This window comes from Ursus maritimus, unplaced genomic scaffold (assembly GCF_017311325.1).
Source record: "Ursus maritimus isolate PB19 unplaced genomic scaffold, ASM1731132v1 scaffold_14, whole genome shotgun sequence".
NCBI lineage: Eukaryota > Metazoa > Chordata > Mammalia > Carnivora > Ursidae > Ursus > Ursus maritimus.
Window position 1 is genome coordinate 20,780,420 of NW_024423786.1, and position 12,647 is coordinate 20,793,066.

General features: G+C 39.4%; 1 protein-coding gene across 11 annotated transcripts in view; it reads left to right on the top strand.

Moving 5' to 3' along the window:
* The window catches only part of FOXP1 (forkhead box P1), a 576,958-nt gene that overhangs the window by 515,166 nt on the left and 49,145 nt on the right, over nt 1-12,647 (top strand). For all 11 annotated transcript variants that reach the window (XM_040628561.1, XM_040628562.1, XM_040628558.1 and 8 more), the window contains one exon: nt 4,309-4,413. In XM_040628561.1, the coding sequence (XP_040484495.1) occupies nt 4,309-4,413 (105 nt within the window). The remainder of the gene's footprint in view (nt 1-4,308; nt 4,414-12,647) is intronic.

A 12,647-nucleotide genomic window follows, 5' to 3' on the forward strand; every position in this document is an offset into this window, starting at 1 on the left:
AGGAGAAAGGAAAACTGCCTTTAACTTGGCCGGAAATGTCTTGAGGTACAGAATGGTGTCTGTTGACTTCATCTCCTTCGAAAATTATTCTCCTCTTGGTTACACCAGTGTAAATTAACTTTATAAGACTAGTAAGGACACTAGAGAGTAGGGGCAGAAATGAGAAATTGTACTTACTTGCAGCAGGTGAGTTGAATGATTCCAGTTTCAAGCTGTCATTAAGAAATGAACTTGGAAGGAAATAGTGAAGAGTCACCATTGAGGAACCATGGCCATTATATAAAATCTTCTCAGAGGCTAACGTCTGTATTGAAGTTATGGCTCCAGCTGGCATACTTTGACATAAGAAAAATAAATTTCCCTTCTTTTACCTTTTGGCACACCCCAAAAGGCAGTCAGAATATAAATGTCTGTTCCGCTTTTCCAATGACAGAGAAACGCTCCCATTCAGAAGTACAGCTGGTATACCAGACAGCGTGACTGAAAGGCCAGAAGCAGGACCCAGCCACACACGCCATGGGCTCTGCTGTGCCGCTCTCTGGGCAAATGGCAGTCTCAATAATGAGTCCTGATAGCACTTGATTTGTGTGTGTGTGTGTGTGTGTGCCTATATATATGTACACGTTCATACATCTATCTGAAGGAAACTTAAAATTGCACAGCAAAACATTTCTGCAGTGTATAACATAAAAACTTCAAAAGGGATGTGGTGGAAATTCTGTTTCTTCATCATCCCTGACAATTATTATGGTTCCTATATGTTTGTCCAGAGATACTCTATCTGGGCACCACCACTAGCCTATTCCATTTCCTAACCTAGCCAAGCACTTTATTTCAGACAACTGTGTATTTAAAAGTATCCAATTACAGTCACTGGCCATGCAGGTCAGGGCGGCCGGAGCCAGTGGTCCTGCATGCCGAGGTGCATCAAAGCCTTGCTAAAAATGTTTGGATCCCCGTGAAGCCCTGCTTATACCTAAGGTTACCAGAAGATTTGGGTAGGAATGGGGTTGACTGGGCTTCATCTTTTAGGAAATCAGGAGTGCGGATAAAAGAAGTAAAGATTTCAAGCCCTGCACCTGCTCGTGGTCATCACTACCCAGCCTTACTTGGAATACACATCAGGTGGAACGCCAGACTGGCTGTAAATTGCAGCCCGGTCTCTTAGATGGGAATGTCGGACATTCCTCGCTATACACTTGAAGTGCCGTTTCCTTCGGGGCCTGAAGAAATGCACATGTGAGGTGCAAGAAATCAAAGTATTCGATTATATATTAAACATGAAAAACAAGTAACAATAGTGTTTATAGCTTCCATTTTTGTAAACTAGTAATACATTGGAAGAAAAACGTAGTGCAATGAAGTACCAGATGTTAACAGTGTTATCTGGGGTGGGGTGATTAGGTGTGGGATGACGATGGGGTGGCGTGGGGAATGCACTTTCTTCAGTAGCCAGCTCAGAGTTAGTGTTATGTGAACTTACTGAAATAAGAGCATATCTTAATTTCGTAATAAGTAAGGTTTGAATGTACAGTTAGGTCTTCAAGAGGTCTTCTGAGTATGTAACTATGTATGTGTGTGCGAGGACTTTGTTTCTCTAGACTTCAGGTGCCCGTGGTTGTCTTTCTAGGCTGTAGTGAACTGTCCTCTGTCCTTACTTTGAAATAAGGATACCAAGTTGATCAAAAAATAAATTCTTAGAGCAGAGTGGTTTTTATTCAAGCCACGGGGCCTTCACAAACAAGTTAACCAAAAAGCAGAGAGATTGGGTGGGGGGGAAAGGGAATGGCAGAGTCCGTGTTCGAGCGTGTGTATTTTATTTCTAGTCATAAATCCCTCTAGTGAACACATACCATTTTCTTTCATACTTTTCAGAACACTCTCCAGTTAACAACAACAACAACAAAGCACAATAGAATAACCATATGCAGTTTTTAACTAATGGTATTAGTTTTACATCCTAACTGGTTGAGGCATTTGGTTTCCAACTTAAAGGATCACACAAAGTATGTATAATGGCTAAGAATGTACTCAGCACGTAGCATCTCTGGAGAGCACCTTGGTAGAATATTCATAGTGAATTTTAGAACTTAGTACTCATTAACTGACTCATCCCATTTCCCTGAATGTGTCTTGTAAAATCAGTTACATACTGGAATGTTTAACCTGGTAAATTTTATTTTTAACATTATTCATAAACATATGAAACATGATGGGAATCTCAATGTCCAAAATGGATGGTTAGACAAATTTTGGTATGTAAGTAGGGCCAAGACGGTTTATGATGGGCTGTTAGTTTCAGTCAATAAAGTTTTGAAGACAGTTGATAGCATGAGAAATTATTTAATAACAAAATTATATTAAATATAAAAGGATGATATAAATCTTCACACCTTAATGTGTTAAAAGTGTTGTATGATGTATATTTTATATATATAAGCTGAAGTTGGTAAAGAAAACAATTATTTAGGGTTTTTTTTTTTCTTTCTAAGCCATTGGTAGGAATAGTTTTCTTTTTAAATGATTTCCTTCCCTCAGAATAGCTGAGAATTCTAGTCTTTAGGAGGATTCTGTAATTTCAAATATTGTCCATAATTTTTTGAAATTCTGTCTTGGTACCATATCTGTTTTCTCCAGTGTTACTGAGATAGAATTGATAGCATTATATAAGTTGTACAGCATAATGACTTGATTTACTTGACTTATTTGTGTCATGACCATGAACCAAAATAGTTTCACTAGCGTCCACCATCTTATGTAATTCATTTTAGACTTTAAAAAAATCTGAAGATGAACTTGGATTGGCAGTAATTCTTTCCTTTGGTCCAATGGACTTTTGCCCTCTTCACTGCTTAGAGACTCTCCTTTTGTCATTGGGCTTTATAAGTCTCACTACGGAACTACCTCCGTTCACTTGCGTTAGTCTTTTCTCTCATGAGGGACACCTTAATGAGTTAGACTTCTGTAATTTTTTTCTGGTTCCCCGATGTATTTTCTGTTTAAGGCAGAGAAGCTTGTTATTATTTTCAAGTTATATTAAATTTCCAGCATAATTATTTAAAAGCCATAGAGAGACCTATTGATCCTTGCTAAGGTGTAGTTCTGTGCACATGTGTGTTTACTCCTACTGCTCTTAATTTAACTGTTCATAATATGCCCACTGTGGATTCATTATGTTGTAAGTCAGGGACAAGTGGCATTTGTGTATGTCTGCTCTGTGAACGTGAATCGATAGATGATATATGAATACACATCCTGGTGGTAATATAAAATAGAAGCCACGCATGTGTGCATGCGTGCGTGCGTGTGTGTGTGTGTAGTCATGATTGAAGTTCAAAGTCACGGAGAGGCAGTGGAGTAAGTTGCAAAATAGCCCTTTCCTTGAAGGGAATGTGCTTGAGTATGAAACAGAACTCTCTGTGTTAGTTTTACATTTCTATTTGATGGAATCTAAGGTTATGGAAACGACTGTAAAAATAATTTGTCTGAAAGAAGTCTGGATGCAAGAAATCTAATAGAGAAAATATTTGAGAATCTGGTTCATCAGCGAGTGCAACAGATATACTTCCCCAAGCACCACGTGGCGCGCGGATCAAAGCAACCCATGACTTGGATCCTTGCGGTCGAATCATTATGTATTGATTGGAACCCCACTGGAGGATTAACCCCTCGTGTTCATGCCAAGTTTTTTCTCACTCTTGGTGTCTATAATTTTAGGGGTATAATCTTTCTGCTGTTATTAGTGTCTTTTTTAAAGCTAATCATCGACTTGGATATATTTGTCTTTCTAAATTATTTTATTCTAAATTATTTAATTGCTCTATTCTTTGCTTGATAAAATTAATTTATGAAAAGATCATATAATTATGGGAAAGCAGTTTTTCGGTGGAAGGGAGGAGGAAGATGTATAATATTCTGGGTAGAGAACAGCAAGAGAATCTCAGAATCAAGTACAGATTTTATCGTTTTCATTATGTAGATTAAATGATAAATTCTAGCTTTTTAAAGAATCCTTCACAGTCTGAGCAGAGAGCTTTGCCTCTAACAAAAGCCTGTCAAACACTTTTCATACATGGTGGTTACATTTCTCACATTGGACTATTCACATTTTGGGATTTAACTCTGGCTTTTAAATAACAATTCGGAATTAATTAGTAAATTCATGGGGAACAAGAAACCCTCGATTCCTCCATGTCCACTTTCAGCCACGTGGGTTCCTCTTGCCTTTTAAGTCTGGTGGGATGGTTCTTGGCAACATATTCATTCTCTTGTCCTTTTGTGTGTGTGTGTGTGTGTTTTTTTTTTCAGTTTGTCCCATGAGGAGCACCCCCATAGCCATCCTCTCTATGGACATGGTGTATGCAAGTGGCCAGGCTGTGAAGCAGTGTGCGAAGATTTCCAATCATTTCTAAAGTAAGAATGATTTTATATTGCTTTTTTCTTTTACATAGCCATCACCTCCCACTGTTCATGCTTTTCCTCATAAAATGCCTTTTTGATGGAGGGTTTCGTACCACCATTTTGAGAATGGACTCTGAATCATAAGGTCTAGCGCATTGTCATCGGAATAGTTACAGCACCTGTGGAGGGTTGATAGCAAAGGGCCAAAGAGGTATAACCAAGGACAGTTTGTATGCTCTTCGGAACAGTCTGCGTTTACCCATTTTCTCAGAATGACAGTGATTAAATAAAAATTCTCCCAGTATTAAATTTGCAGTAATATCGTTTTCACTTTTGTTCCTGTGTCTGCATACTGAATCACTGACCTACTAACTCCGATTGTTTAAAACTGCTGTCAGTGACTGGCCCGTTGTAGCTTGGCGATTGGTCTTCTTTGTTTTTCTGCAAATGACTTCATGAACTTAAGAAATGGGTGCCAAGGAGATGCTGCCACCTTGCTGCTCACCTTTCCATATTGGCCTTAGCTTTCGTTCGGATTCTTGTCCTTATGGGGAGAATGGAGTAACTTTAATATCTGCAGTTGAAGTATGACTGAAACTTGGGCTACTCCCTTTGAATCTGTAACACTGTTAAAGTATCTTTGTAAATAAATGATACATGAATCTTCTAGTTGAAGCGAAAGGCTTCTGCACCACATCTTACTATTTCCCTTCCCTACAGTTACCTTGTCCTTTAATAAAATTTAGACTACACCACCCTGTGTTGTGGACACCCCCATAAATTTATTGACAATATCTTTGAACCGAATATAATAACACATTATATTTAGTATATTGACCTATCATGCAGTAATCCAACGTACACGCACGTATCACTCCTTTATATCTGGCTTCGTGATGGCTTACAAATTGGGTGTTTGGGGCTCTTTCCTTCGGTCTTTTCTCATTCAAGCCTCTAGAACTAGAAGCCTGTGGATTTAGGTGCAGTTTTCCGGTTTTGTGTGGTCTTTATATTGTTAAAGCAATCTCTATATTTAGCTTTATGGACCTGGATACAAATATTATAAGAGCCTACCGTTAAGGTACATCCAGTGTTACCTGAAAGGAGCGTTGGTGAATATCGTTTTTTAATTAATGAAGCCTGTGAATCTATTTCAGAGCCTCCCAGCTTTAGTATTTTACTTGAAAAGCATGAGGTGGTCATTCGAAACTTAAATTTTTTTTGAAAAGAGATGCCTGAAATGTGTTTTAAATATCAACAATCAAGAGCAGTGATACTTCAGAGTAAGCACAAGCCCTTTACAGTTATGATGATTCAAGTTAGTGTTACTGGGCTTTGTTGTCTTATAAATCACTCATTAAAAATCATTGTTTTGTTATTGCTTAATTGTATTTAGATAATGAGAGAAAAAGACCTCGGCAGAAGCCACTTTCACATTCTGATTTCACCTTCTGCACCGGTGCTAGCTTTGATAACTGTATTGGTGCTAATTTCGCTCATCTGTAGAATGGCTGATAACCATCTGTAAATAAGATTTATTTTCATAAAGTCTCTAGAAATATACAATTACCTTGAACATTCTCAGTGTATCAGTTTTTAGAGTCACAAGGGAAAAGGGCAGTTTTCCAATATGATCCGTTTAAAACATGTTGTTAATTACCAAAGTATTTCCACCCTCATCCTCAAATCAGAAGTCCATTTATTATGTAAACTGACAATTAGATGAGATAGATATGTATATAGAGAGAGATAATATATACATTTTATATATAATTTTTATTATATAATATATATTATATGTAATATTATATATATTTTATAGATATAATCTTTTTTTTTTTCTTTTGTGCCTCCACCATGAGATAGCACAATTTCAAACCACACCTTATACTGAAGAAAAGAATCTAGATCATCAGAATTGGGGCCTAGACTAATTCCTGTTTTTAAAAAGCCCCTTTTAAGGATATTAGGAGCCCAGCTCTTTATAGAAAACCACCTCTCAATTATTTATTGTGGTTTTGCACATGAAATGGCATGTTCTCAGTTCATATTTGCTCAGTGGAATTGGAATGCCCACTATGAACCTGCGACTGTTGCTTGTTTATTTCCTCGGACTTATTTGTCGACTTGTATTTGTTAGAAGACTTTTGTTTGCAAGCTACAGAAACCTGACTTAAATTGGTTTAACCCCTCATCCTTTCCCCCCACTAAAAAAACCCGAAGGGTAGGGAATGATAATTGACTCTTGTTACTGGGAAGCCCATGGCTGGATTCAGATGCTTAGGCAGTGTCAGTGGAGTACTGGTTCGGTGTCTCTTAGCTCAGTTTTCTTTTGCGCTGCCTTCGTTCTTAGGCTCTTTCCAAGTAGAACTAAGGAAGACAGTGCCAAGCCGTCCTATGTGTACTCATCTCACAGTGCGTCTCTTGTCCCGTCGTTCCAGCAACAGTCCTGGGCAGACTCCCATTGACCCAGATTGAGTCACGTGTTCCAGCTTTGAGCAGATCACAGCTATATAGCCAGGCTCGCATCCCATGCCCACCTCCAGAGCAGATAGAGATGTGTTCACCCCCTGTGAACCACATGGGGGCTAGGGAGGAGAGACTTGGTTCCTGAGTGTGAAAAACAAGTAGGTAAATCAGCAAAGGGAGAGGAAATGCTGAAGGAAAAAAAACAAAAACAAAACCTAGAACTCACTGTTCTCCTACTGCTTTCCTCAGTGACACATTGATTGGCCGTATATGACGAATTCAGGATTCTGAGTTTCCTCTCTAGCATGATTTTAGCTCTTGGAAATTCAGAGTTGTCTTCAGGTTTCAGTGTCTTGCTTAATGTAGTGGAAAATAAGTTAGTCTCCTTGCAGATTCACTTCTCCCACATCTGTGTGCAGTCTACAGAGTAATCACATTGGCTTTGATGAAACCAACTTTGCTTTCCATTGAACTGGACTAGAAGAGCTACCGTATTTCGTGTGGGTCAGACAGAAACCACGTGGCCTCTTTGACTCACATCACCGTGGAGTCATTGTTACTGGGAAGTGATGTTTTAAGCATTTCTTCTCTAACTGTGCCAGATTGCAGATTCTGGAAGCACCTCTTTCTTGGGTTCACTCTTCTTTTTCATTATCCCTCTGTGGAGGTGTTTTCTTAACAGGTAGATAACCAGCAGTGCCTGGATTCTCCAAGGCACTCTTACTCAACAAAATGTAGCATTGATCTGACCTTGACTTAGTTGTTGCTTTCTAGTTTTTTTTTTTCCCCACCTATCTTCTGTACCCTGATTTTACACTCCCCTAGTAAGAGTTTATAATCAAACGTCTGTGCTACAGGGACAGTTCCAAATACTTCACATATGCCGTTGACCCTTGAACAACACCAATTTGTTGCAGAGATCCACTTACGTGCAGATTTTTCCCCCCGATAAATACAGTAGTTTTATAAATATATTTTCTTCCGTTATGTTTTTCTTAGTATTTTCTGTTGTAGGTTACTTGATTGGAATATACTATTTAATACGTACAATATATAAATATGTGTTAACTTTTTTGCTGTTGGTAGGGCTTCCTGTGAAGAGTAGGCTAGTAAGAGTTAAGTTTTGGGGGCATCAAATTTACACACGGGTTTTTGCTGCGTGAGGGGGTCGGTGTTCCTAACTTCCATGTTTTTCAGGGGTCAACTGTATAACTCATTTAATCTTCATGCCCCCTTACAGTGATAATATGAAGGTATTACTCTCAACCTACAGATAAGGAAACTGACACAGAGGGGTTAAGTGGTTTTCCGCGGCAGCGTCACACAGCTAATAAGAGGTGGAGTCAAGATCCAAACCCAAGCTGTCTGCCTTTGTAGTGCCTGCTCTTAACTGTTATACAATCCCGCCTGGTTAGAAGCAGTGCAGTTTATTAACTATATGCTTTCAACTTAAGGCAGTAGGTGTAGAAAAAGCTTTGAAGCAAAGGCAGATTGGGTGGTGAAGCCACTTTGTGTTAGTGTGTTCTTTGAGCTAGTTACACAGCATCTCTAAGCATCAATATCCGCCTATGTAATTTGGGATAATAATATCAGTAGTCCACCTCTCAGGGTTGTTGGAATGAAGAGGTGCATCGTGTAAAGTGCCTGACCCATACCAGGCACTCCTTAAAAATATATTAGTACTTCTTTTCTCATCTATCTACTTAAGTATATTTTTAAAAGAGGGGTAATTTTAAAAATCCAAACATTTCTGACCATTCTAGGAAAGGTATCGTGACGCCGCAGAGCATTAATCTGTCAGAAGAGACTAATCTTTAGTTTTTTAACCATTAAGTTCTTGTCAAAAGTCCCACACAGTCACATGTGATTGGGGGGAGGGGGGCAAGGAATGGCAAGCTTTTTCTGTAGAGGATCAGACAGTGAATATGCTGGGTTTCAGTCTCTGTCACAACACCTCACCTCCACCATTGTGGCATAAAAGCAGCCATGGGGGGGTGCGCCTGGGTGGCTCAGTCGTTAAGCGTCTGCCTTCGGCTCAGGGCGTGATCCCGGAGTCCTGGGATCAAGCCCCGCATCAGGCTCCTCTGCTGGGAGCCTGCTTCTTCCTCTCCCACTCCCCCTGCTTGTGTCCCCTCTCTCACTGGCTGTCTCTCTCTGTCAAATAAATAAGTAAAATCTTTAAAAAAATAAAATAAAATAAAATAAAAATAAATAAAAATTAAAAAAAAAAAAAAAAGCAGCCATGGGGCTGTGCGTAAGGAATGGGCGGTAAGATTGCTGACCTCTGAGCTAGGGTAAACTTTTTTGGTGTCCTAATGTTCACAGCTGAGAAATCTTTCTGCATGTCGTTGGCCATTGCTATCCTGGGTTATTTTAGTCTAGATTCACAGAGCCCTTAGGTTTATTCATAGTTTAGGGAAACATCCATGCATGCCTTGCCCTGTTACTTCATTCACCAGCCACGGTTTCTGTACTTTGATGGGGTTGGGTTTTTCCACCTGGTTTTTAGGGCTCAGTATGAAAGGGGCAAGTAACTTTGCTCTGTAACTGTTCCCTGACCCTGTTAGGCTCAGGTTCATAAGATGTAACTTTTTAGAGAGGCCAGGATCAGTGATTCAGGATAAAAATCCCACCTGACAATAAAATGCCACTGTTCGCAGAAAGAGAGGTTAAGGGAAGGGAGGGGGAGACTCATGGGTCTAAAAATGAAGCATATTCTTTTTTTCCCTCCTGAGAGCAAAATATCATAACTGTTGGTAAATGAAAACCAGAGATTTGACACTTTTCTGTGATCATTCTGCAGTGTTTGTTCCCAAGGTGAGGTATACCACAGGGCCCTTGATTTCAAAGATAAATACTGTACAAATAACCATCCTGTTGTCTTTCCCCCACAGCCAACAGAGAGGGAAGCTTTATCAGAATCAGCAGATACCCAGTCTGTTGTACGCATTTATTTCCCTGTTTCTTCTCAAAACAAGTTGCAGTTTTTGTGTTGATTTTTTTTTTTTTAGCCCATCAGCCATGAGTGATCATGTGACTGCCGTATTTGTTAGTGCTAACGGATACCAGCAGGTGCCCCTGCTAACTCTAATGAAATCCTCCAGACCTGCCTTGCTCGGAGTCCTCCGGTAACAGCAAAACAAAAACAAGGCCAATCCGATCCAGATAGGTGAAGCGCCCTGTGTCCTTCCATTCTGATCCCACTTGGACTGGTGGTTTCTTTTCAAACCCGGTTGAAGACACAACCTTTACCAGGGAAAACACAGATTGATAATTCTTCCCTTTTTCTTTTTCAAAAAGGGTTCATACAATTCTCTGACAAGGTGGAGAGTGGATTTGAAGGTTAAATCATGACCACATTTTCCTGTTTCTAACGTAGAATGTAAAATCAGACACAGACCCGTAGTTTCACAAATACCAGGTAGTCTTCTGTGCTTGGGAAGAATATTTCTATTTCCCCCTAGTTTTTCTTCTAGGTGGTCATTTGTGTCACATCTCAGAAGAGTGTAATGTGCGTCCTTGCTTGGTATCCATTTGAAAGGAATTCTTGTTTTTGTTTTGTTTTTATTTTTTGGCTCTTTCTCTTGGAGAAGAGCACCCTGCACAACAATCAAAACAATTCCTTTGCGTGTTGGATGGATGTATATTATTTATTAAAACAAATAAATGTGCTACGTGCTCTAATAGGCTAGGAGAAAAAAAGGTGAAGGAAAATCCCTAGGGGCGGAACTCTGACCCTTTCAAAAAGGTCCACGACTGCAGACAGTCGAGGACATTCCATCGGTCATTTGCTTTTTAAAAAAAAAAAGAATTTTTTTTTTCTGTGAATTTTACTTCTCAAAACTGTGAAGAGTTTTATGTGTAAGAAACTACGAAGTGCGCTCTGTAATGTTTTCACAAGTGTTTTTATCATGGTAACATCTTGTTTACTTTAGTTCCCTGCCTAAAACTACTTGGAACATGTTAAGAAAACATCTCGAGAAAGCCTGCACAAAGAAGCTTTTGTGTAACAGCCACCGTGAGGAGGCAGGGATCACAAAGGTGTTAACTTTCCGCCCCTTAAGCACTTCCACATGAAGTTCCAGCAACGATGTTTGTGGTTTTGGAAAAACAAAGTGTATGTTAAAGAAACCAGGTATATGCTAATACATGTCGAAGGAGGCCGGATATCATAAATTGTTTCAAACCATTTGTGGCTCTCGGTTTGCACGCCTGAATGTTCTGCAGTGAAATTGCCTCCAGTTCGCGCGGAGGAGGCTTGAGCACGTGCGGAGGGAGTAGCCATCTAGAATGTGGGTGTATGCAAATCAAAGTCCAGCCTCACCATTTAAATCTCAAGAATATGGGGATGACGCTGGTCGTCCCCCCCTTCAGGCCCCCCAGGTGACAAGTCTGAGTATCACAAGGTGAGCTCAGGGTTTTGTAGGTATTTGACTTTTGCCCTGATTGTGCATTTTTGACTTGCTTTAGAAAAATTAAAAAGTGGGTGCTACCAGAACACATTTTTTTTCCCCCTTAAAAAGTCTGCCCTTTCACCTTTCTGACATTGTTCGGGAGTTCAGGACCTTTCCAAGTACTCAGAGAGGTCAGAGTGGCCTAAATACCACAGTGCCCTCTAGTGATCTATAGAATATTAGATAGAAAAGTTTAGACCAATTTGCCAAAGATAACAGGCCCATTGCCACCACTTTGCTCAAAAAAAAAAAAAAAAAAAGAAGCAAATAACCTTTGAACCCGTTTTTTTCCCCAGCAAACAGACTTTAGTCAGAAATGTAAATGAAATTTAATTTTTCCTCATAGACTCTGAAAGCATGAGACACATTTTTTAGTGTCTCCTCCTGCAATTAATTCTGCATATAAGCAGTATGTGTATACGGTACCTTGTATCACTATAGATACATTGTCGTGCGTTCTTCTCTTTTAAGAGCCATTAGTTACATACTTCACGTGATCGTTTCCGGCGTGTGATTAGAAGGCATTACTTAAAAGACAGGGATCATCTTTGCACCATACTTTTATTGACACTGTCTCCCACGTTATGGCCATGTCTAAATGGTAAAATTTATTAGAAGCAGCAGTGTCACAAAAGTCTGAGACAGCGATTTTCCTTTCAATAAAAGTAGTTAAAAACCTTTTAGAAAATCCATAATTTTGATTGCTGGTACTTCATAAATGTATAACTGGTACTTTTTAGCTGTCTCTTTAGGGAAAAATGAGTTTTATCACCTGCAGTACCTGGGTTAATGAAATTGTGTGTTGGAATTTCGCCAGGATGAAAGATGAGATCATTCCAAGACACTAATATTGGCAACAGGTCTCATAAAAAGCTCTGACTCTTGAGTGAAGTATCATTAGATTTTTTTTTATTATTATTATTTTATTTAAATTGAGGGATTAAGTTAGTTGTCCTTTTCAAAGTTTCTGTGCTAGTGAGATTCTCACTTTTGGCATCACGTTCGAAACCCAGTGACCTAAAAACCTGTACGGAGCCAAGAGAAACAGAGAAATGTCCATCAGTGCCTAGTAGAAGAATTTCCTTGCTTCAAATTTCAACTGCAGTTCCTGNNNNCTGAAGCCTTTACAAATCACGACTCCCAGCTCAAATTTGAAATAATGCTGCCTTTTTCCCCGTGTTCCTCCTGTGTTTGATTGTTTGTGGATATTAGCTGTCCAGGAAATCCCACACTTACAGATATAAATCCAGAATGATCTTGTTTTTCCACAACCAGCCCAGGATGTATTAGGCAGTTATGATGATTTGTTAATTTTTGTGACCT